Raw genomic sequence first — 26,717 nt, 5'->3', positions numbered from 1 at the left:
GCTATATGTTTATGAATTATATTGCTATATGTTATAGTGATTATAACAACTACCAATGTCTTGAGTGTAAAAATTCCTCTGGTGGTGTAGTGAGAATAATGTTAGATGCAAAGTGTTGATGGCAGTAAAATAGATTTGGGAAGAGGTTTGAAAATTTGCCCATTTCTGTCCAGATGGCATCCTAACCAGTTGGACTGCAATCTTTTTGGAAATCATAGCAACGTGGACCTGGGGAAGGTTAGAGTAAGCAGGGAAAAACCTTGTAAGTAGATGACTGGAAAATTACATGGCTTGGAGGCTTTCAGTACTGTTGTGGCTGCCTAACAATGGCCACAACAGTTACTGAGAAGCCATTGAGAAGGTATTTGTTTCTTAAAGATACAGACACTTCTATTGTTTGTGGGGGGCTTAACCCCCATTTTTTATTTTCACAGTGAGGTAGATATCTGGGGAGGTTGTTCTAGGGTAGTTTCTAAGCACTGGCAAAGTGTACTATTGGTAAAGAATTGGTAAAGGAGGTTATAGCACTTCCTTCTCAGTAAATATATATGGCAACTAAAACTAGTTTATTTAGGTCACTGATCTGCATAATTAAATATACTTAAATACTTTAAAGGCAGGTTACAGCACAGCAGCCTAGTAGCTACCAATAGCTGAAAAACTCTCCCCTGGCTCCATACTTCTCCAACAAAAGCCACTTTACCTACACAAGCCTCATCCCCTTTCCTCATTGTGCCACACTGGCAATTGTTTGGTTGATTCTGCACAGCACCTAGGGCATTCCTTCATCATCCCATAATACAGTGAACGATGGGAATGGCCCTTCATCCTTACTTTACTCAAGGTGCTTGTCAATTTGCCATACTATATTGAGAAACCTGCCATGCCTGATTATGGTCAAACTTTCAAAGATCAGGCCTATTTAAATCTCCCCTTGGGTGCTAGATGAAGCAAGCAAAGATGAACCCCTGTCTGAGCCATTCATATGAAAACAAAAAAATTCTTCTCAACCCCAGAGTTAAATGGTTTATCTCACGTTTGCCTATGGAAGAGTAAGTGGCTCGACATCACACAGTAAATGCCTGAGTTTAGGGCATGTCAGCAAGCCTTCCAATAGGACCTCCAGCACTGCCAATCATACCTCATGCTTCATTTAAACAACAAAGGCTGGCACCATAGCACCAGTGATTCTGTTGGTCATAACGGAATGTCCTCAGGTTAGTTTTTGTTTCTCTCACCAGTTTGAAAGTGACCTGATGGGATAGGAGACAGAGCTGAGAGATGACTCAACAACATATATTCTAGAGACATTTCATGTGTGAAACCATCTAAAACTGCCATCCACTGAGTAAAGTTCCCATAACTATTCCTGGGGGACTACATTAAAACTATACACACTCAAAACCCATCAGAAAAACATAAATGAAGAGGAGAGGGTCCATTAATCAACACAATGTTGAAAAATGTTATAATCATTTGCCCTTTAAAAGACCTGTTTAATGAAAGATTGTCATGGTGAGTCTTCTGCTAGATTGAATGTATTCTCACTCCTCCTGTATTTTTCCATTTGCTTTCATATCAAAGTTTCCTGCCTCTCTGGTGAACAGATGAGCACTGTCAGTGCTGCACATGCCCCCTGGGAGTTTAACAATAAAGCTGTATCAGTGCCAGATATGAGTTTAAATAAGAGATTCCAGGTGCAAGCCCAGATGGGCTATGTTAACTTTGTGGCCTTTTATGATGGGTAGGGACTGCTTTTCTGTAAGTGGCATCGTGAGGCAATTATCTGTTGTGCATGTCTTCCACCCCATTCTAGCAAATGCTGAAGAATGGTGCAAGAACTCCACTTATCACAGCAGAAAGAGATGCAGATAGGACAGCAAACTCAATGAGTGGGGGGTAGGAGAAGAGAGGAACCTGCCACTTGACATTGTAATTTCTTCCTGCCCAAGTAGACGTAAGGCAACCAGAGTGTGATAGGTTCACTTAGCACAGTCTTGAACTTGTGAGACCAGAACTCAGACCCTGCATCGCAGATTTACAGTGGAATCCCTAATATACACCCTTCTAAATCCACAGAAGACAGTGGGATTAGAACACTGTAGTTTTATTTAGGATCGCACTGTTTAGGACTGCACTGTTAACTGGATCTGCTGTCCTGTGGATGGAGATTTTACCCTTTTTGAGTTATTTTTCTTCTACCTTTCTCTTCAGTGGGGATTCAAAATAATTTTATATCATTCTACCCACCATTTTATCCTCATAACAACCACCAGTTTGTGAAACAGGTTAGGCTTGAGAGTATATGACTGGCCCAAGATCACCCAGTGAGCTTTCATGGCAGAGCAAGGATTTGAACATGTGTCTCCCAGATCCTAGTCTGACACTTTAATTATTATGCCACACTGTACACTGTTCATGGAGGGGTGGTTGATATGGTCACAAGAATTCTGAATCCCACATGCAGTGTACTGAGAAATACCAGCAGCTGCCAATGATCCAATTGCTTGAAAGCACTTGTAATCAAAGGGAACACAGCCCCTTTGTGTATAACTACTGTTGGAAGAAACTAACAGCAAGCATAGAGCTATAAGTCTAACACTTCACAATGCAATACAACTTTTTTTTTTAAAAAAATGTTGCTATGAGAGCCTTTTGGAGCTATAAATGGAACATGATATTAAATAAATTAAAAAGTGGATGTTTATCTCAGTTAATCAAAATGTTGGTATTAAAGCAGAATTTGTAGGATGGAGTATTTTTGAACAAGAAGAAAGTGAGAAAGAGGAACAAGTAAAGGAAAAGACCATAGCGTTTATTTCATCCAGGTAGTGTTCTTCTTGCAATATGCCCCCTCATATGCAGCTCCCATAGGTTTCTTCATTTTTAAAAGCTCATAGTTGCCATATGTTTGTGTTAACCATGATGTGCTTGATATGCCAAGAAAAGTGAATGCTCAACAAATATGAACATATGAAGCTGCCTTATGCTGAATCAGACTCTCGGTCCATCAAAGTCAGTATTGTCTACTCAGACTGGCAGTGGTTCTCCAGGGTCTCAAGCTGAGGTTTTTCATGCCTACCTGCCTGGAACCTTTTTAGTTGGAGATGCCAGGGACTGAACCTGGGACCTTCTGCTTACCAAACAGATGCTCTATGGCAGAGCCACCATCCCTCCCGCTATACTGAAATTGTAATTCACTACCTAGATTCCTGGGGGTCAGGTGTATCAGTGGCTACTAGTCATGACGACAAAAGGAACCTCCACATCTGGATATAGCAAACCACCAACTTCCCGTAGTAGGAGGCAACACTAGGGGAAGGCCTTGCCCTGTATGACCTGTTTGTTGCCCCCATTCTGGACAACTGGTTAGCCACTATGTAAAACAGGACCAGGACTAGATTGGCTCCTTGTTTGATCCAGCAGAGCACCTTTTACAATATAATACTGTGAATAAAAACTGTTTCTTCTCACTCATTAGATATTGGTATATCTTTTTATTTATCTGGCACATCTACAACTTTTTTCCCCACTGATGTTCCCAAAATGAACTACAATAAAATAATAAAATCCTAACATCCACAGTAAAATTACAGTCAAGATAAATAAAACTAGTTCACCTGGTTAGACAGAGTGGGTTGCACCCCATGCAAAGTTTCGGCTTGTACTAGAGCTTTTGCATAAGAGGAAACACAAGGAAAAGATTGTGGTAGCTCCTTGTTCTTTATGATATCCTCACTTGGACCAATTTCCCACTCACCTTATGCCACTCTCATTTTCCTCTTCTCAGCAGAGCTTCCTTCCGATTTCACACTACCTGCCCCGGGGCTGCAAGTAATGGCATTTTTGCACAGCAAACAGAAACCTCTATAAACCAGTTTCTGTTTGCTGCGCGAAAATGCCAACGTTACTTGCAGCCCCGGGGCAGATAGTGTGAAATCGGAAGGAAGCCCAGCTGAGAAGAGGAACATGAGAGCGGCGTATGGTGAGTGGGAAATTGGTTGTGGTTTTTCTGCTTGTGCAAGATCCTTTGCAACCACTTTTGAGAACTGTAAAACATAGCGAGACAAGTGCTAGGAACTTCACAATATCTTTGCAAATGGAATTTTGTTATGTTTATGTTCGTGCCTCCCTTTATCCAAGCCAGTATCTATTTTGTTTCTCAGTAGTGAAGACTTGGAATTGAGTGCCTCATCAAAAATGAAAGAGTTAAGCAGCTCCTAATGAAAAATTAGGTGCAATACATGGAGCACTGTCCAAGACTTCCCTTTAATTCAGAAGACTATTAGCCATGTGTACTTTTGCGATTAGTTAGAATCTCAGTTAGAACACTGAGTTTCAGTTCAGCCAAGTTAAAGAAAACATGTCTACATTAATTTTTAATTTTTCAGATTATTACAATTGGTTGTCTGCTGGCACACATGCAGGCTGTTTATTAGACATCTTCATGAAAGAAGACACAGGTGGCTCATTAGCCATTTGTGTTAGGAACAGCTCTTCTGTCTTGGAAGCTTGGCTGTATGGAACTATATGTATGCATGGAGGAATTCTGTTAGAAAATAAAGGATAAATAAATGGCCACACACAGCGTTAGTGTTAATTCTATTTTGTTTTTCTTTTCTAATTCAACTAAATAAAGTTTACTGATATGTCTTCATGAGCTTTTGAGGGTAATGAAGAATTCTACTGGAGAGATTCAAAGGGCTTTAAGCTCTGCTGTGCTCATGGGAAGGATCTTTCCTGTCTCCCTCTTTGGGTTGCCAGCCTCCAGGTAGAAAGCCTGGAGAGACCCCTGCTCACTGATATGACTTAAGCAATTAGTCACAATTCCTGAAATGTATAAATATTACAAAGATTTCACAGCTTAATGCTTCTTAGAACCAATTTACTAAATATTCAAAGCCACAAATTCATACAAATTAATGAATTCCACAAGTCTCAAAAAACCTACAATTTAAAGCAATAAGCACACATTCATTCAAAAGAATATAGATGCTCATGCTAGGGTGACCATAATGTCTGAAGGCCAGCCAGGGACACGTTGGCGGGGGGGGGGGAAAGGTAGGGGTGTGCGCGCGCCGCCGGAAACAGGAAGTGACGTCACTTCCGGTGACGTCATGCCACCACAGGAAACAGGAAGTGACATCACTTCCTGTGACATCATTTCCCCCAAATGACATCATTTCCCCCAAATGCCATTGCCGGAAACAGGAAGTGACTTCACAGCACTTCCTGTGACATCCCCAAAAATCCCCCAAATATCACCGCCGGAAACACCGCCTGATCCAACAGGGCTTCTCTTATGTTCTTATGTGACACAGAGTGTTGGACAAAATAAATAGGCTGCATTATGCAGCACAGTTGAGAAAGTGCCTTATCCCATATACTGATGAAGTAAATACAGTAAATACAGGATCTGAGAACAAAATTGCACCAGAAGACACAAACACAAAGCTCCCTTACACTGAATCAGTGCTTGGGTCCACCAAAGTCAGTATTATCTACTCCAGTCACAAACACAAAGCTCCCTTACACTGAATCAGTGCTTGGGTCCACCAAAGTCAGTATTGTCACATAAGAACATAAGAGAAGCCCTGTTGGATCAGGCCAGTGGCCCATCCAGTCCAACACTCTGCGTCACATAAGAACATAAGAGAAGCCCTGTTGCATCAGGCCAGTGGCCCCTCCAGTCCAACACTCTGTGTAACATAAGAATATAAGAGAAGCCCTGTTAGATCAGGCCGGTGGCCCCTCCAGTCCAACACTCTGTGTCACATAAGAACATAAGAGAAGCCCTGTTGGATCAGGCCAGTGGCCCCTCCAGTCCAACACTCTGTGCCACATAAAAATATAAGAGAAGCCCTGTTGCATCAGACCAATGGCTCATCCACTCCACCACTCTGGTCACATAAGAACATAAGAGAAGCCCTGTTAGATCAGGCCAGTGGCCCCTCCAGTCCAACACTCTGTGTCACATAAGAACATAAGAGAAGCCCTGTTGGATCAGGCCAGTGGCCCCTCCAGTCCAACACTCTGTGTCACATAAAAATATAAGAGAAGCCCTGTTGCATCAGGCCAGTGGCCCCTCCAGTCCAACACTCTGTGTCACATAAGAACATAAGAGAAGCCCTGTTGGATCAGGCCAGTGGCCCCTCCAGTCCAACACTCTGTGTCACATAAGAACATAAGGAGGGAAGGAAGGGAGGAGGGAGGGAAGGGAAGGGAAGGGAAGGAAGGAAGGAAGGAAGGAAGGAAGGAAGGAAGGAAGGAAGGAAGGAAGGAAGGAAGGAAGGAAGGAAGGAAGGAAGGGGGAGGGAGGGAAGGAAGGAAGAAAGAAAGGAAGGGAGGAGGGAGGGAAGGAAGGAAGGGAAGGGAGTGAGGGAAGGAAGGGAGGGAAGGAAGGAAGGAAGGGAGGAGGGAGGGAAGGAAGGAAGGGAAGGGAGTGAGGGAAGGAAGGAAGGAAGAAAGGAAGGAAGGGAGGGAGGGAGGAGGGAGGGAAGAAAGGAAGGCCGCCCCCCACCCCCCCGCTTTCGGCCCCCTTACCTGCTTCCAGGGCGGCGGAGAGTCCAGCGGCGGCGAGTCCTGCGGCGGCGGCCTCGCGGCGAGGGAGGGAGGGAGCTGCCGGCGCTGGCCTCTGGAGGCCTCCAGGGACCAGCGCCGGGCCTCTCCGCTACCGGCGCTGGCCTCTGGAGGCCTCCAGGGACCAGCGCCGGCTGCTCTGTGGCCTCTCCGCGGCCTCCGCTGGTCCCTGGAGGCCCTCCAGAGACTCTGGAGGGCCTCCAGGGACCAGCGGAGGCCGCGGGGAGGCCTTCGCTGGTCGGCGCTGGTCCCGGAAGGCCTTCCAGAGGCTCTGGAAGGCCTTCCGGGAGCAGCGCCGGGTGCTCCGCGGCCCCCTGCGGCCTCCGCTGGTCCCTGGAGGCCCTCCAGAGACTCTGGAGGGCCTCCAGGGACCAGCGGAGGCCGCGGGGAGGCCTTCGCTGGTCGGCGCTGGTCCCGGAAGGCCTTCCAGAGGCTCTGGAAGGCCTTCCGGGACCAGCGCCGGGTGCTCCGCAGCATCCCCGCGGCCTCCGCTGGTCCCTGGAGGCCCTCCAGACTCTGGAGGGCTTCCAGCGACCAGCGGAGGCCGCGGAGAGGCCACCGCTGCCGGCCCCGCGCGCGGGCGGGGAAGGCGGCGAGTGAGGGAGGGAGCGTCCCTGCGCGTGCGCAGGGGCCCTGCGCAGGCGCAGGGACGCTCCCTCTCTCGCCGCCTTCCCCGCCGGCGCCCGCGGCCCACCGCCTCTGGGGCTGGCTAAACCGGGACCTTTAATGGTCCCGGTATAGGCAGCCCAGGAGCCGGGATTGGGTGGCCAGAACCGGGAATGTCCCGGGAGACCGGGACGGTCTGGCCACCCTAGCTCATGCTGACAAGGCAAAAGTACAATGAGTTAATGATATGTATGAGTCACTGAGAGAGTCCACCAAGGACGAAAAATTTCCGAAAGTGAAGTGTCCTTGTAGGTACGGAGACCTCTCTGAAGCAGTAGCAATATAGTTGTACAAGGACAATGCTGCTATAGAACAAGGTGAAAACTTGAAGAATATGAATGAAGAGCTTACGATGAAGTAGTAATAACACTTTTCCTAGGTAAAAAACCCTGTGTTTTGGTGTCGACCTTCATCTGACCACTTTTCTTCATAAAATCTGGAACTGAATATACGTACAAATAATATAAAGCCATTCTGAAAAATCATAATCATTGCAGAAACATGCAACTCACCCAATGCTCAAAAACAGTATATGCACTAGTTAGTCAATTACTTCCAATGGCATTAGAGGTTCTCTAGTGAAAGAACGCCAAGCTCAGTCCTTAAGTAACTTCAGCTGCTTTAAGGTAAGCTCTTAAAGAAAACATACTAAAATGAATTGAGGCCATGCGGCATGACTGCATTAAATTTCTGAATAAAATATGATTCTTTCTGTAATAGACGTTTATGTAGATCTTTAACATTGAAAGGATTATTTGGTCTCTCCAGGCTTCCAATCTCACTGTGATCTTTCCCATTTGGTTTGCACAGCCTCCAGGTAGGGCCGGGAGATCTGCTTTTACAGCTGATCTCCAGCTGCCAGAGATCAGCTCCCCTGGAGAAAATGGCTGCTTTAAAGAGTGGAGTCTATGGCATTGTACCATGTTGAGGCCACTCCCCCCCCTCAAACCCCACCCTTTCCTGAATCCATCCCCAAAGTCTCCAGGTATTTTCCAATGCAGACCTATTCTCTCTTCACACTGCAGTTCACTGTAATTTCTCAAAAGCAGCTCATGGGGATTGGGGACCTTTGGGAATAGTACAACATGGGGGTCTGCAGCCAGAACTGACTTCCTTGATAGATGCCTTTCTGCTAATGAAATTGAAAGTTTGGAACTAAGTCTGCTCCCACTCACCCTCCCCATGTGTTCAGTCAATGTGTGGGGCTGTTGTATGAATTGGACTTCTGCTATTTAGGGGAAGCAGTTTACTACTAATGCTTTACTAGCAAGATTTTTTAAAAAGAATATAACAATGTATTGCAGGTACTAGAAAGATATATAATGGGCTAGATATATAATGAGAGCCAGTTTGGTGAAGTGGTTAAATGCACAGACTCTTATCTGGGAGAACCGGGTTTGATTTCCCATTTGCACCTGCTAGAATGGCCTTGGGTCAGCCATAGTTGTCCTTGAAAGGGCAGCTGTTGCAAGAGCTGTCTTAGCCCCATCTACCTCATAGGGTGTCTGTTGTGTGGGGTAGTGGTAGTAAAGGAGGTTGTGACCACTCTGAGATTCAGAGTATATGATGGGATATAAATGCAATATCTATGTAGTATGAATATATAGACTGGTAACTATTCTGGTTCTTTTAGGGACTGGTTAAATCCATTAGTTCATTTTTGTTCCTTCAGTTTTTGCTAATGTTCAGGAAGACCACATACCTCCTGCATATATTCTTGTTCTAAGCTTTTCTGTTTCTCTGAACATTTTTATTTAAAGTCTCATGTTTCACACCCTTAAACATTCCAGTTTATGCCTATCATGTTAAGTGTTTTTCAGTTCACTGTAGTGATCTTCTGATATAAAAACTGCATCATTAGAGTTTGCTGATGACACAGGTTGTCCAGAGTATAGTATCTATCTCCAAACTGCAGAATTCATGTACCCTGGAACACTTATCCCCAATACACAATCATTGAGTAAACATTGGCCAGACATCAGCATAACAAAAGAATGGTCAGTCAGATAGCAGGTCAGTTTGAAAAAAGCTACATAATCCACAAACCTTAAACAGGTGTCAATACCAATATATATGTATATTTATTGATGTTTGTAAGTCAGGTATGTTTTGCATCCACAATTTGTTTCTCAGCATAGCCTGATTGAATCAGATCAAGGTTCAATTTAAACCAGTCAAAATGAGTAATTATTTCTATTTCTACTATAGATAGTGTGATTTCTAAAACTGGACCTATCTTGAATACTGCCACAGCAAAGTCCTAGATGTCATGGATAGGGCTACCAAGCCCCCAGGCTGGGCAGGGTTTCCCGTGCCCTGCAGGTCCCCAACCCGCCAGCCCACATTGGGAATCTCCCCCAATGTCGCCGGCACAATGACGTCACCTGGCCACTCTAGGCATTTCTGGGGAAACTCTATGGTTTCCCCGGACACTCTAGTAATTTGGGAGGGAAAACTCTATGGTACAATAGGTACCATAGAGTTTTTACCTCTCAAATTGCTAGAGCGTGTGGAAAAAGAAGACTACTGAAGATTTTTACCCGGCCCTTCTCTCTGAATCAGGGACTCAGAGCGGCTTACAATCTCCTATATCTTTTCCCCCCACAAGACAACCTGTGAGGTGGGTGGGGCTGTGAGGGTTCTCACAGCAGCTGCCCTTTTCAAGGACAACTCCTGCAATAGCTATGGTTAATCCAAGACCATTCCAGCAGCTGTAAGTGGAGAAGTGGGGAATCAAACCCGGTTCTCCCAGATAAGAGTCTGCACACTTAATCACTACACCAAACTGGCTTTCATAGAGTTTTCCCAGAAACGCCTAGAGTGGCTGGCATGCGGCGTCGCTGGTGCAATGATTGCACTCCCAGGTGATGTCATTGTGCCACGTGAGTTTGCCACCAGAGACCATGGGGGACTTGGCAACCCTAGTCATGGATCATAGGAAAATACATTCTCAGGGTGGCTTGAGTTATCATCAACATTATACGCGGCTAAACGTAAAAACTGTGTCGTAATAGGTGATTTTAACTACCCGCAGATTGATTGGGTCAATATGTGTTCTGGTCGAGAGAAAGAGATTGAGTTTCTTGATGCTCTCAATGACTGTGCTATGGAGCAGATGGTCTCAGAACCTACCAGGGGTGGGGCGATCCTGGATCTGGTCCTAAGTAATGCCCAAGACTTGGTGAGAGACGTAAAAGTGATTGCGCCGCTTGGGAACAGTGACCATAATGTTATTGATTTCACCATTTGTATAAATAGGGAGTTGCCCAAAAAGACCGCCACAACCACATTTAACTTTAAAAGGGGTAAATTCTCTGAGATGAGGAGGCATGTGAGGAGGAAACTGAAAGGAAAGGTAAATACGGTCAAAACCCTTGGGGAAGCTTGGAGACTATTTAAAACTATAATCCTAGAAGCTCAGATAAAATACATACCACAAGTTAGGAAAGGCACAAACAGGTATAAGAAGAGGCCAGCATGGTTAACAAACAAAGTAATGGAAGCTGTAAAAGGTAAGAAGGACTCCTTTAAGCGGTGGAAAACCAGTCCAAGTGAGATTAATAAAAGGGAACACAGGCAGTGGCAAATCAAATGCAAGACTGTGATCAGGCAGGCAAAAAGGGACTATGAGGAGCATATTGCAAAAAACATAAAGACCAACAATAAAAATTTCTTCAAATATATTAGAAGTAGGAAACCAGCCAGGGAAGCAGTGGGGCCCTTGGATGACCATGGGGTAAAAGGATTACTGAAGGAGGATGGGGAAATGGCTGAGAAGCTGAACGCATTTTTTGCCTCCGTCTTCACCGTGGAAGATGAGAAGTGTTTGCCCGCCCCAGAACCACTAATATTGGAAGGGGTGTTAAAAGACCTGAGTCAGATTGAGGTGACAAAAGAGGAGGTCCTACAACTGATAGACAAATTAAAAACTAATAAGTCACCGGGTCCGGATGGCATACATCCGAGAGTTCTGAAAGAACTCAAAGTTGAACTTGTGGATCTTCTAACAAAAATCTGTAATCTTTCATTGAAATCTGCCTCCGTTCCTGAGGACTGGAAGGTAGCAAATGTCACCCCCATCTTTAAAAAGGGTTCCAGAGGAGATCCGGGAAATTACAGGCCAGTCAGTCTGACTTCAATACCGGGAAAGTTGGTAGAAACCATTATCAAGGACAGAATGAATAGGCACATTGATGAACACGGGTTATTGAGGAAGACTCAGCATGGGTTCTGCAAGGGAAGATCTTGCCTCACTAACCTGTTACATTTCTTTGAGGGGGTGAACAAACATGTGGACAAAGGAGACCCGATAGATGTTGTTTACCTTGACTTCCAGAAAGCTTTTGATAAAGTTCCTCATCAAAGGCTCCTTAGAAAGCTTGAGAGTCATGGAGTAAAAGGACAGGTCCTCTTGTGGATCAAAAACTGGCTGAGTAATAGGAAGCAGAGAGTGAGTATAAATGGGCAGTCTTCGCAGTGGAGGACGGTAAGCAGTGGGGTGCCGCAGGGCTCGGTACTGGGTCCCATCCTCTTTAACTTGTTCATAAATGATTTAGAGTTGGGAGTGAGCAGTGAAGTGGCCAAATTTGCGGATGACACTAAATTGTTCAGGGTGGTGAGAACCAGAGAGGATTGTGAGGAACTCCAAAGGGATCTGTTGAGGCTGGGTGAGTGGGCGTCAACGTGGCAGATGCGGTTCAATGTGGCCAAGTTCAAAGTAATGCACATTGGGGCCAAGAATCCCAGCTACAAATACAAGTTGATGGGGTGTGAACTGGCAGAGACAGACCAAGAGAGAGATCTTGGGGTCATGGTAGATAATTCACTGAAAATGTCAAGACAGTGTGCGTTTGCAATAAAAAAGGCCAACGCCATGCTGGGAATTATTAGGAAGGGAATTGAAAACAAATCAGCCAGTATCATAATGCCTCTGTATAAATCGATGGTGCGGTCTCATTTGGAGTACTGTGTGCAGTTCTGGTCGCCGCACCTCAAAAAGGATATTATAGCATTGGAGAAAGTTCAGAAAAGGGCAACTAAAATGATTTAAGGGCTGGAACACCTTCCCTATGAAGAAAGGTTGAAACGCTTAGGGCTCTTTAGCTTGGAGAAACGTCGACTGAGGGGTGACATGATAGAAGTTTACAAGATAATGCATGGGATGGAGAAAGTAGAGAAAGAAGTACTTTTCTCCCTTTCTCACAATACAAGAACTCGTGGGCATTCGATGAAATTGCTGAGCAGACAGGTTAAAACGGATAAAAGGAAGTACTTCTTCACCCAAAGGGTGATTAACATGTGGAATTCACTGCCACAGGAGGTGGTGGCGTCCACAAGCATAGCCACCTTCAAGAAGGGGTTAGATAAAAATATGGAGCAGAGGTCCATCAGTGGCTATATATATATATATATATATATATATATATATATATATATATATATATTTGGCCGCTGTGTGACACAGAATGTTGGACTGGATGGGCCATTGGCCTGATCTAACATGGCTTCTCTTATGTTCTTATGTTCTTATGCTCTGGAAGCTATATATTCCAGGACTCTAGTTCCTTAAGCAACTGCATTTTGGGGTGTTTTTGTTACCTGGAATTCTGACTTTGCTGTGTTCAAGTTTCCCTTTTTTAAAACTTTTTTTTTTTAAACTTAAGAAAAAAACACTGCCGGAATCATGTATGTCACCAAATGCAGCACAGAAGGAGGCACACTCTGAGACTGCCATTATGGAAATATCACATACTCAAACTTGAAGCAATTTGTGTGTGAGTGTGTAAATGATTCTTCTAGCAATCTGTCTTTGAGTTGCTTGATCCAGGGTAGCACACTGGGTGGGACAGAGAGTCAGCTGAGACCTGGGAAAAGTTATGATGCTTTCAATGACAAGAAAAGCATGAAAGCTTCCCTAAATAGTCTTTCAAGCTGCAGGGCTGCAGAGAGCCACCAGACAAAGATTTCCTTAGGGTCGTCCCCCCATTACCCTAACTGAAACCCAAACATGTGAAAACAGATCATATTGCCTAGCTCCATGCCCTTCCCAGAATGACCAGGGCCCCTTGAATTTTCCCTCCATGGTCACCCATTTTAGTGGCTCTAAGAAACTGATAGTGGAGAAGTGAGTGTTTTTTTTCTCCCTGTGTGTCAGGCAGGGCACTATTTTTGCATGAATGTACCCAATATTGAGTACTTGAGACAGATTAGGAATTCTGATCATGTACCCTACAATAATACAGTTTCCCTGCTTGAGAGGCTTGAAGAGGAATCATGTTTGATCCCAGAAGATTTTAGGCATTGGCAGTTTTTTCCCCCCATGCTGCCTTAGCTTGTGTGGCAGATTTTCATTGCTGTCATGACAACTATAGGCCAGTCCAAGAACATCTTGGTGCCTATCCATTTTGTGACGCTGGTACCAGAGGATCTGAGAGTAGAGAATTTTCAAATAACTTCTTTGTCATGGAGAGGCCATTGTGTGGTAAGGCTAGACTCATAGGGATCCAGATTTTCCACTGCCATTATACAATCATTTATTCATTAACGGGATGCTTTAGTTGTATGTTTGTGTAAGGCCTACTTTCCTTCTTAGAGGTCTTTAAACATCTGTGGCTCTAGGCTGGCACCTAGTTTGACTAGTACATCTACCTTCTGTTCATTTCGTTGCTCTCTTTTTGTTGAGAAAAATGACAATAAATTTATCTATCTATCTATCTATCTATCTATCTATCTATCTATCTATCTATCTATCTATCTATCTATCTATCTATCTATCTATCTATCTATCATCTATTCAGGTAATAAAATTATCTTTCCAGCCTCAAGTGGGGTTATCAAAGCGCCACTAAAATGGTGTCTTGGAATCATGTACACATCATAATATTGGAACTGGACCTAAAATATTTTGGTGTATAAGGAAGAAAGTATAACCTGTTACTTGCTGCTGAGGAAAAAAATGACCCTATTGTTTTGCAATTAGTGCAATGTTCATTCAGGAACCATTAATGTGAATGGGACTGTGATGGGTTTATCTTGCAAAATATATGCCTTATTTGATATTTCATGCATGGAAGAGGTTAAGTCTAAGACAACTGTTGCTGAATTTGTAAGTGCTGTTCTCGTCTACTTTGCCATGGATGTGAATGGCACAAAGAGTTTTTTTTTCCCATTCTGAGAGCTCACTAGGCATTGCATGACATCCTTTCATAGTTTAGGAGCGGGAAAAAAAGGTTTGCTGGCAGGAGGGATTCATACACAAGTCCCACTAATGAGCTCTGGACATACCTGTATATATTTCCCATGTATTGTTTTGAAAATGTATCTATTCAAGTCTCCCCTGAAAGATGCATTGATGGAAGCCTGAACTGAGCTGGCATCCCAGAGCCTTATTCTGAAATGGAATCTTTTACTTTGATTCAGCTTTTTTATACAATAAAGAAGGAAGCTATTCCTCAACTCTTCCCAAGTTTTGAAAGGTCCTATGGCTAGAATAGATGTTGAGAACAGAAGTAGGAAGGAAATCATCCATGTTTCTCAAGCAATGACAACAGTCTATATGAGCTATTACAGACCTAATTTACATGTATGACATCCTGGCAAACACTAGCATAAAAATAGCTTTGATATTTATTTGCAAAAGAAATAGGAGGATGTCAATGGGCTTAGAAGATAAATCATGTGGGGAAAGGCCAAATGAACTGAGTAAGCTTAGCACAGAGAAATAATGATTAAGCAGGAATTTGGTGACCATTATTCAGGGATGTCAGAAAGAAACAGAGAATCAATTATTCACTTTACCTACTGAGAACAGTGGAGGAATCACACAAACATTTATTGAGTGATGACCACTTAAAAATGTACTACATGGCAGCTCTAACCATGTGGAGTGCCAGTCAATTTTAACTATTGGTTCCATTAAGGCTATAATAAATATTCTCTAGTTTTGAAATTTTCCCTCATATTGATGCAGCTGAATAAATGAATGAAAAATACTTCATCAAACATTCATGTTCTTTTGATGTTGTTTCATGTTCTTTCATTTCTCAGGCTGTTGTTTCTTCCCAGTGCCATTTTTCTTTCTTTTTTTCTACTGTTGGCTATCTTTGACCTCATCTGCCATCATGATGTTTAATGTACTTGGCTGGGTGATCTACATGATTTACTGATATCTGTGATGTTATCATCTCAGATACATTGTTGACATCATAAACAAACATCACAAACGTTGTTTCAATTAAAAAATTGAAATACATTGCTTTGGGTAGCTGAAGAATTACTTTTACACAGGTTTCAAGAGAAAGCTAGAGATGCATTGAACCAAGATTGTCTGAGGGCTTGAAATGCATGATGGAATATTAACAGAGTTCCATGACCACCATCACTTGAATGCAATGAACAAGAATTAGATTAAAATTCCACCATTCCAAAATTGTAGATTTTCCAGTTGTACAGTGAGCAGTGGTGTGGTGATTAAACATCATTCTTTTAAAAATGAGATGGGTGAATTGCTTTGGCCACTATTTTACCCTTTCTCACTTTAAGACATTATTTTAAACATTTTAAATTGGGCATTTTAAATTCCGATTAAATTTGGTGGGAAAGTAAGCATCTCTTTGTTTCTTTCACCCAATGAAGTTTAATGAAGTGCTTTAAAAAAAGAATCCTGGGCTTGCATAAGCAAAAGTATGAGATCTCATATTGCCAGATTTGACCATCCTTCATACTTTATTTTTGTGCATTGACTGAGGCATAGATTCTATTCCACACCTATTCAGTTTGGACCTACCATCAAACTTCATATACATTTCTAATAACTGTACTCCTGTCTTGCTGCCTCCCTTCTTGTTGTTGATTCTGTATTGTCAAAATCTACAAACCATAAATTATATTACTGTAAAAGAGGCAACTGTCATTGTATCTTAGAAAGGCCATACACCTGCCTGTATTAACCTTTCCTGTTTTTGATGCAGGAAAATCCCTTGGATTAACATCTATGCCCAGGTTCAGCATGACAAGGAACAGGAAATGATTGGTTCTGTCAGCCAAAGTGAAAATGCTCCCAAAATCACCCTGAGTGAATTCACAGACCCTGAAGAACTCATGGATAAAGAGCTGGATGCCCGAGTTATAGGTAACTACATAGATGTTTGTTTAATGGTTCCTTAACATGTCATGGGGATGATAGAGCTTTTCTTATTTTCCTGTGAGTGTAGCACAGGTCTCACCTGGATCTACATTAGGAAAATGTGTATTCCCATGCTATCTTTTAGATGGGGGATCATGGCCCTGGTAGTTTTGTTGAATCTCTGAATGGCCTTTGGTATCATAGACCATAGTATCCTATTGAGCTGCATCTCAGCTCTGGAAAATTTTGGGTGGTGGGGCAGTTAGCAAAGTTAGGAGGGAGAAGAAGACCTCCCTCCATCTCTCTGACTGTCTGAGAGGCATGGGCTTGCTGTGTTTTCTTCCTGCATCTGAAGCTGAAGCCGAAAGCAGAATCAGGAAGAAGACCTCCCCCATGTCTCTCCAACTGTCTGAGAAACTCAGGCTCACTAGAAATTGTGGAGCATGGGCCATGAGTTGTGGGGCACATGACCTTATGTGTCCAACTGTAGCTACACACGTCCCTGAGACTAAACACGTCTCTGACACCATGCTATGGCAATTTGATTTCTATCTGGTATGTTAGTCTCAGAAGGCAGTGTTGCGGGGATTCCTGTTCTACCCCATGGCCATTGATAAGTGGAGTTCTGCAGAGTTTGATCTCATCCCCCATGTTATGTAATATCTATATGGAGCCATTGGGTGAGGTCTTCAGAAAGTTTGAACTGCAATGTCACCAATATGTGAATGATTCCCAACTCTAACTTTCTTTTCCACTTAGTTCTGAGGATGCTACTGAGTTCTGAACTCCCAGGCTTGGGAGTTGTCAAGGGGCCTTGTCATGAATATTGTTGGTTCTCTGTATTTGCTGTAACTGTACTGGGAATGTTTGGGGGAGTTAGGCTCTGCTGTGCTTTGCTTGCTTTGCTTTTGTCTGTAATGTATAAAGCAGGGCTTTTTTTGAGCAGCAACACACAGGAACGCAGTTCTGGCTGGCTTGGTGCCAGGGGGCGTGGCATAATATGCAAATGAGGTCCTGCTAAGCTTTTTCTACAAAAAGTCCTATGTGAAACAATGGTGATGTCAGGGGGTGTGGTCTAATATGCAAAAGAGTTCCTGCTGGGCTTTTTCTACAAAGAAAGCCCTGGTATAAAGTAATCATTCTACCCTGGTGGAGATGCTCATGTCTGGACTTCAAGGACATGAAGAATAATGGGTGGTGGCGGTACAAGGGGGAGCATGATGACAGTCACACAGAAACTGAAGCACATCATTCCTTTTGTTTGCAGTGCATTGTTGATAACTTTTCCTGTCATTTCCAGCCTTGTGGTGTTTAGCATCAGCATGAGATTTTTTTTTTCCTGGTCCGGCATGGTTGTGTTATAGAGTATGCACCTCAAGGCAGATATTTTCTGTAGGGGAATTTATATGATTTCAGTTTTCCATATTTTCCTCCCTCCCTGCAGCATCTACCTAGTAAAAGTATAGTCCTTCTCCACAATGGGGACAAAAGCAGGAAACAAGCAACCTCAGCAGGGAATAATGACACAGCCCTCACCTGGAGATTGGCAACAATGGTTTTCCATGCAGAAATGACTAATTTTGAGAGCAGATTTTATGCCGTGGTACCTGTCTGAAATCCCATCCTTTCACAAACTCTCCCTTTCTAGGCCCCACCCACCAAATCTCCAGGAATTTCCCAACCTGGACTTGGCAACTGCTAATTCACATTGACTGTCATAGAGGGACTGCTGCTGAACAGGAGCAAGCAGCTGGGCTTAATTAAGTCATGCCAGCCGGGTGGCATCAAGTAACCCAGAGAGTGCTGCCAGGCCAAGGGTAGGCAACCTTCAGGTGGAGCCTGAAGATCTCCTGGGATCAGAACTGAATTCCAGATAACAAATTTCTCTCCGCATCCTGGAGAAAATAACTGTGGACTGTATGCTTTTCTATTCACCTGAGGGCTGTCCCTTTACTGAGAAAAGCAGCCTGAGTTGCCTAGCAACAGCCTCTGGCTAGCACTTCCCAGGGGTGAAATACGTGGGGCCTTGCCTCCCTGGCTATTTGTGTGGCCTTTGGAGGCTGTGTATGCTGGGAGGCCTTTTGTGAGGCCACAGTAGCTCTGCAGCCCTTTCTAAGGCTGGTTAACAGAAAGGACACAGAGAAGAGTTGGCTGTTTCTAAGGCAAGACTGTTAACATTCCTGGGCCTGAGTAGGCGGGGACAGAGGAACATGTCTCTCACAATTTACTGTTTGCTTCACTGTTTGCTTTGCAACAGCATTGTGTGTGTATGTGTGTGGGGTGGGGGAAAATGGACTGTCCCAGACTTCTAAAAGTAGAAATACAATAAAATCATTAAAAGTCATTTCAAACACTTACAGTTACACTTACATTTACAGTTGCAATCCCTAAAAACCAAGATGGCATCAGAATTATTGATTCGTATTTAGAGCTACATGCATTAGCAATGTTAAATATTATTTGGCGCTCTATATTTATACTGGGATGGGTTCAGATATCACTGCTGTGGGATGGTGGTGTAGTGGTCGCTTTCCTGTTAGGTATTAAAAGCCAGTATGAACAATTCTGTTTTATAGGCCTGTGGAACTGTGGAGAACGTTCCACAGGGCAGGGGCTGCTACTGACAAGCCTCTAGCTCTGGTGGTAAGATAGCCGTGTCTTTTGGCCCAGGGATCATGAGGAGATTTTGTGAACTTGATCATAGTGCTCTTGGGGCTCATGGGGAAAGGCGGTCCTGGAGATAGACTTTTCCAGTGCAGGTTGATTGTGTTCCCATAAAGGTAGCTCCAATAGAAACCTTGCTGCTGCGTTTTGCACCAGTTGCAGCTTCCAAATGTGTGTCAAGGGCAGCGCTATGTAGAGGGCATTACAGTAGTCTAATTTCGCGGTGACCGTTGCATGGATCACTGTTGCCGAGTCGCTGCGCTCCAGATATGGAACCAGCTGCCTTATCTGCCAAAGATGATAAAATGTGGATTTGGCAGTGGCTGCTACCTGGGCCTCCATTGTTAGTAGAGGTTCCAGGAGCACCCCTAAGCTCTTGACCCTAGAAGCTGGTGCTAAAGGTGCCCCATCAAAGGTTGGAAAAGGGATCTCTCTTTTCAGACCGCTCTTCCCAGGCACAGAACCTCCATCTTCGATGGATTCAATTTCAGTCAACTCTGCCTGAGCCATTTCACCATGGCTTGCAGTGCCAGGTCCAGATTTTCTGGTGTGCAGCCAGACTGGCCTCCCATCGATAGATAGAGATGAGAATCTGCATATTAATGGCACCACAACTTGTATCTCTGGACAATCTGGGCAAGGGGGCATATGTAGATTTTAAATAATATCAGGGAAAGAACCACCTCCTGAGACACACCACATACAAGTGAGTGCCTCTGGGACGATTGCTCCCCTGTAGCCACCCTTTGTTGCCGGCCTTGGAAAAAAAAGGTAAGCCATTGAAGGGCAGACCCCTAAATTTCCATATATTGACTGAAGTGTGTGCATTGTGGAAACAAAAGGTGTAGAGTTTTAAATATAAAATAATTATTTTTTAGACATAAAAAATGCATCACAATCAGATAAGCTGAATAGGTATTCAGCTGTTGACAGATACACATGAAAAACAATGCTTTCAAGAGACCTGGCTTGTCTAGTGATCAATTATATTGGGAAACCACGAAGATATTAGAGGCTAAATCAGATGTTATTCATCAGGTGATAATGTACCAGCGTTACACATGACTTATGTTCATCAGGTGATGCTGTACAGTTCTATACATTAAGCTTCTGCCAAAGGGACAGGACATTTTTCTCCAAGCCAACTGGTGACTCTACAGCTCATTTGGCTAGGTACCCATTGTGCTTAAAATTCCTGGCACTAAGTTCAACACTAGTGGCCACAGTATTCACAGCAGCAACCTTCAGAGATTAAAGTGGTGGGTTAGAGGAGCTTCACTGTCTTTATATCAGGACATGGACATATATAGCGGGTGATACATGAACAATATCTAGAATGTGATCAAAGCACAAAAGGCATCTGCAATGACCTCCATTGACCTTGTCCTTTTCCTTTTCTTTAGGTAGTATCTCAACGATCTCCAACAGTGAAAGCACAAAGGAAATCCCCAACTGCACTAGCGTTTAATACCAGGAATCCACTTTGTCAACTGCATTTCTGAGTTTTTATTTTTAATTAATATTATTATTATTGTTATTATTACAAAGGAAAAGTTTTATGTCATTATTATTATTATTATTATTATTATTATTATTATTATTATGGAGGGGTGCAGGGCATGGGGTTTTTTTCTCCCCAGGGCCACATTCATAAATTCAGCACTAAGAGAAAAAAATCCTATCCTGTATCATAGAATAATGTAAGGCCAAATGAAAACAATGCATAAGGCCCTAAGCTAAGTTATGGGCAAATTTTCTGTTTCTCTGTACAGCAAAATATTTGGCCTACTCTGCTAGTGGCAGTATAAGAAGGCTATTGAAATGTCTTCATCTTGGACTTTCTCTGTAGACTTCAGGGCTATCTCAACACTTCATGCCCTGCTGGATTCAGTCCACTGACTGTATTATCTTGTATATGTTTAAAAGCAGGAATTTAGTCTCCTGAGATCAGCTATTCGGGTTCTCATGAGGGTCGGCAGGATGCACAAAATGGCCGCAGACAAGCCACATTTATGAATGAGGCCCTTACTGGTGCATGTTAATACTGAGGATACTGATGGCATACTGTAGATAATTACCATGTAAATACCTTTTTATTTCTTGGGAAATAATTTAATGTTTAGTAAAAGAGAAATTTAAAATAAATTAACCATGAAGACACCTTCACATACATAAGAATCAAAACAGTTCACTGAGAACCTGCAGTGAGCAACTATGTCACCCATGGGTTCTGACTGTGTATCAGTTGTCTGTCACATTTACAAGTTTCTCTTTTGATTTGATAGCATTAGAAAGAGTAGTTGTATAAATCAAAAATTATGTCTCTGATTTTAGTACACTGGCTTATAAGCACATCAAAATAGAATACCAAATATTTTTCCTTCCCCAGAGATAGTAAAGTAAAAACTACTAACCATATCTTGTAGTGAGTTCTAGCAGGAAACTTCAATGAAAGTAGCCTCATCCTGTTTGATTGACAGATCGTGTAGGAAGATTAACCTTAGTATAAGAACATCAGTTAACAGAGATACTGAACAGAAGTCAACTTTAAAGATGCGTTGTTGGCCACCACAATGAAATATATTGCTCCTTTTTATCACTACTTAATCTTTATTAATGCTTCTTTCCCACTTCTCCTTCTATTCAGTCATAGTTGCTGATGATATACTTGTTAGATGGCCCTGTATGTGTTTTATCAACATAGTATGGATAGGTAAGAAGTGGTGAGGGCTGAACCCTCTTCTTTTTCTGCATTTCCCTTCTCCTCTTTTTAAAAGCTTTTTCCTCCAAGACTAGAAGAAGAAGAAGATGTGCAGATTTAAACCCTCCCTTCTCTCTGAATCAGAGACTCGGAGGGCTTACAATCTCCTATATCTTTCCCCTCCACAACAGATACCCTGTGAGGTGGGTGAGGCTGAGAAGGTTCTCACAGCAGCTACCCTTTCAAGGACAACTCCTGTGATAGCTTTGGCTGACCCAAGGCCATCCCAGCAGGTGCAGATGGAGAAGTGGGGAATCGAACCCGGTTCTCCAAGATAAGAGTCCGCACACTTAACCAGAAAGAACTTCACCAACAGAAATATAGCTAAAATGTAATTTCAGGTGGGAAACCCCAAGTGGGGAAAAGTTTCAGCTTCTCTCTCCTACTCCCATGTTGTACTTTAACTGCATACTACCCTTATAAAAAAACTGACAAAGATAATTCCTGCCCCTATCATTATAACCAATGCTTTTTTTTCTGGGGGAACACAGCAGAATGGAGTTCCAGAACTTCTTAGTGGACACAAAATTCTCAAAAATGTTTAAAAGTTCCTGAGGGGGTACCCATGTGTTTCTCCTTCATTTCCCTCTTGAGAGTTCTGGCACCCCTTATTCCAGAAAAAAGCCCTGATTATTACCTTAGAATATCTTCAAGAGAATAAAGGTTACTGCACAATACCCTGTACTGCCACTTCATGACATCCAATCCCCAAGGCAAAATGTTCTTCACTGTATCAACTAAGGGATGTATGCAATAAATCTAGTTGTGCTCAGTGGTAGGTCTTATCTTCTTTCTGGCAGGGCTTCTGCACAATAAGCAAAAAATCAACAACGAAAACATTGCTGACCCAAAGATATTAAGATGGGGAATATTTTACCAAATGAATTTCTGCCTGATTTGCCAGAAAAAATTGGTGGTAACTGTGACAGTAAATGTTTCTGAAAATTTCCCATGGAATATCAAAGTATGGTCCAAGGTATCAAAGAAAATAAGTACTAGAGAAAAAATGGCAACATTGTAAATGCAATAAAAGTGGCCTTAAATGTGCCTAAAATTCTTGAGTTTGCAGAATGAAGCTGGAGATTTCAAAGGAAGATGAACTCTTACAAACAGATTCCGTGTTCCTGCTCTCCTATGTGCCTTAAGATAGAGCCTTTCTAAGAAGGAGAGTGTCAGAAAACAAACTAAAGGAAGGGAAAGCTTGTAGAACCTTCTGACATATTCAGTTGGACTGGTATGTGGTTATTTTAAAAGTTTAGTGCAGTTCTACCAGCTTAAAGCATATCTGCTCCAATCTCTAACAGAAGCTCCTCTGTATGAAACCATAGTTGTTTTTTGTTTCTCACCCCTTATATCATAGCAAGACTGGGAAGGTAGCATGAAAATCCCTAAATAAATCAATACTAGATGAATAGTATTTTCTTGTAGATATATCTATTGTCATTGTTTTGTTCTCAGTATGTCCAAATGTAATTTTGTATCAAGGTAGTCTTATATCTAGTTATGTGTACTGTTTGTTGATCGGAAGCCTCTTTTTATTGTTTTTTTTTCCTTATAGGGTGCTGAGCACAAAAGCCAGTGATAGCCCAAAATTACATTCTGACACTCAGTAATTACAGTATTAGCTCCCTCATTCTTTTCAATCCAACCCAGAGGAGTTTCTTCAGAATCAACCAGTCTGGGAGATGTCAACAAGTCTGACATTTATACTCAATCAATATATTGTCTAGCCAAAGCACAACACAAAACAATAGAAATTACAGCAGTGCACCTGTATAATTTTACTCAAAAGCAAAATATAACTGAAAATAAAAAAAAGTTGAAGAACACTATTCATTTCTAAAGATGAAACTCATTGCTTGTGGTTTCTGGCTAACCACAAGACAACAAAATGACATGGCTTTATATGTGGCTATCAGCCAGAAAAGGAGAACAGTTTGAAGAAAAGGAAAGCCATGTTTTTTAAGATTTTTGCTTGCTTGTACTAGATAATGTTAATTTAATCCTCTTCTCTTGTTTGGGTTAGCCACTGTAAGTCATCATCTTTTTAGTTCTAGTAACCCCTAGTTGTAGAGTCAGTATTTGACCAAATACTGAAACCACCACATTTGTGCCAGAAACCTAGGCAGCCCTGTGTAACCCCTACAACAATTAGGCTCCTAAAGGAATATAGCCCACCAACTTCTTCTTGACTCCCGCACAGCATAAAACTTGGCTAGACTGGCTGAACTTAGATTTAAGCCCCCTGTGGTGGGACTCTTACAAACTAACACTGCTCTTCTGTTGTCATTGTGACACTTAAATGAGACAGACAACTGCAATGCTTATTTTAAACGAAGTAAGAGAAATGCATGAGTCATCATATATATACATAAATACATATATACTGTTATTGGTTTTATTGTTCCATTTGAATATTTCTACTGTAAAAAAGGCAGTGGTTTTGAAATTGTTGAAAATAAATGTATTTTTGTACATCACAGCTGTCCGTTTGCATCATTGCAGTGGTCCCTATTAGACTTTGATGCTTCATCTTATAGAGCTATTTTTCCTGTCTCTGCGTGCAATTCTAGTGTTGCATAAGATACTGTTCACCTATACAGCTTTCATCTGTGTAGGAAAGATTGAGTTCCAAGCCATAAAATTAAACAAATGGTGTTCAGTAGGATGTAGATGTTGACAGCCGTATGCTACACATATGGGGAGGGACCATGGCTCAGCAGTAGAGCATCTGCTTGGCTTGCAGAAGGTCCCAAGTTGAATCCATACATCTCCAGTTAAAACGACCAAGCAAGAGATGATGTGAAATACCTCTGCTTGAAAGCCTAGAGAGCTGCTACCAGTCTGAGTAGACAAAACTGACCTTGATGGACTGAAGGTTCAGTATAAGATGGATTCAGTATAAGGCAGCTTTATGTGTTGGTCTGAAGTAGTTGAACAAAGCAGGAGTCAAGTGCACCTTTAAGACCAACCAAGTTTTGTTCAGAATGTAAGCTTTCGTGTCCTCTCAGATGAAGTGTGCTTAGAGAGCACACGAAAGCTTACGTTCTGAATAAAACTTGGTTGATCTTAAAGGGACACTTGACTCCTGCTTTGTCCCTCAAATGTTGTTCATGTGGCTGACCAGTTTGCTGGCTGCTGCCTCAGGGCATTGTCTTATTTGTTTGTTTTAAAATCAGACTTCTTCCTGGGAAGGCTGACATGATTATATAGTCACTCTGGCAACATAAGCCCACTGCTGTTGCTAGGGAGAAGATCAATATGAAACCACTGAAGCATTAGCAAGTCAAAACTGTGTAGAGGGTCTCATTCTGGAGTGCCATTGCAATGCCATGGATTATGGAGGACTGAACAAAAGGGGTACGTGTTCAAAAGAACACTTTTTATGCCTGCCCAAAATATCACCAAAACAAGTGATAGAAAAGAATGCATTTTGTGCAGGAATAAATTTTTTGTGAACCATGACCAATTTCCCACTAGCCTTACGCTGCTCTCACGCTCCTCTTCTCTGCAGGGCTTCCATCGGATTTCACACTATCTGCCCCGGGGCTGCAACTAGCTTTGCCTTTTTCATGTGGCAAACAGAAACTGGTTTTTAGAGGATCTTGTTTTCTGTGCGATAAAGGCAGAGCAAGTTGCAGCCCTAGGACAGATAGTGTGAAATCCAACAGAAGCCCTGCAGAGAAGAGGAGCATGAGAGCGGTGTAAGGCTAGTGGGAAATTGGTCCATGTGTGCACATCCATTTTAATTTGGCACTAAGGTTTGTATTTAAATGTGGTTCTGGGTGTTCCAAATTCATACTTCAATTCTTCAGAGTTCTGGATTTTAGATACCTGAAAAAATATAATTTGCATTTTCAAAATGCTCATGTATATAGTTAAAAGTAGATGATTTACAAGCCAGAACCTGGAAAGACTTGTGGGAGGCATCTCACTTCCTCCTCACCCTCTATTTCTTTTTTCCCTTTCCTTACATAGCCTCTCCCATTTTTCTACTTCCTTCTCTCTTTTTAGGTTTGCCTGTCTCCAGGTAGCCATGTTCTCTTGGGAAATGATCTCTGTTACCTGGAGAGCAGCTGTAATTCTGGGTGATCTCCAGCTCCCACTGGGAGGTTGGCAGCCCTGGAGGAAATGGCTGCTTTGAAAGGTGGAGTCTATGGCATTATACCAGGGGTGGCCAAACTTGCTTGACCTAAGAGCTACATAGAATAAACATCAGATGGTTGAGAGCCACAAGACATGAACATCAGATGTTTGAGAGAAAGAAGGAAAACAGATGGGTTGTGGTAATAGGGAGGGAGAGGTGAAAAGAAAGCAACTTTAAATGTATTCTCCAAGCTGCTGGCTGGCTTGGCTTGGAGAAGTGATTTAAAGAGAGAAATGCCTTCTCCCAGCCAGCTGATGGGGCAGTGGGGGCTTCAAGAGCCACACAATATGTGTGAAAGAACCACACGTGGCTCCTAAGCCACAGTTTGGCCACCCCTTCTCAGGTCCCTCACTTCCTCAAGCCACACCATCCCCAGGCTCCACCCCCAATTTTATAGGAATTTTCTAACCTGGAGTTGGCATCTCTAACTTCTTCCCACCAAACAGCCAACCACTCTTTAACTGCTCTCTTTCATAAAGTTGTCCCTCCCCCCACCCCCTGGCAGCCTCTACCTAGGAAAACTGTAGCTCAGTTAAGTGGTGCTGGTCACTTGGACAGGCCCACTTGCATGGTAGGGACCCCTCTAGGACTGCTGAGGTAACACCTCACTTTCTCCCATATCCACCACCCCACACTATTTCCTCATTCCTTCCTCCTGGCAACCTGTAAGCCAAAATGCCCTCAAAACTGAGGTTGGGGAATTGTCAGGTGGGCACCTGGCTTAATCAGGATCTTTTACCTGTGTATACAGGATTCCACATCCAGAAATTAATGCT

General features: G+C 42.8%; 1 protein-coding gene across 1 annotated transcript in view; it reads left to right on the top strand.

The window, feature by feature from the left end:
• The window catches only part of SORCS3 (sortilin related VPS10 domain containing receptor 3), a 900,280-nt gene extending 878,658 nt beyond the window's left edge, over positions 1 to 21,622 (top strand). Inside the window, exons 26-27 of the mRNA XM_060242676.1 lie at positions 16,215 to 16,375; positions 20,437 to 21,622. Of these exons, the coding sequence (XP_060098659.1) occupies positions 16,215 to 16,375; positions 20,437 to 20,501 (226 nt within the window). The 3' untranslated portion in view covers positions 20,502 to 21,622. The remainder of the gene's footprint in view (positions 1 to 16,214; positions 16,376 to 20,436) is intronic.
• Positions 21,623 to 26,717: the final 5,095 nt, after the last annotated feature.

This window comes from Heteronotia binoei, chromosome 6, assembly GCF_032191835.1.
Source record: "Heteronotia binoei isolate CCM8104 ecotype False Entrance Well chromosome 6, APGP_CSIRO_Hbin_v1, whole genome shotgun sequence".
NCBI lineage: Eukaryota > Metazoa > Chordata > Lepidosauria > Squamata > Gekkonidae > Heteronotia > Heteronotia binoei.
The sequence above is the reverse complement of the archived record's forward strand: the minus strand, read 5'-3'. Positions and strand labels throughout refer to the sequence as shown.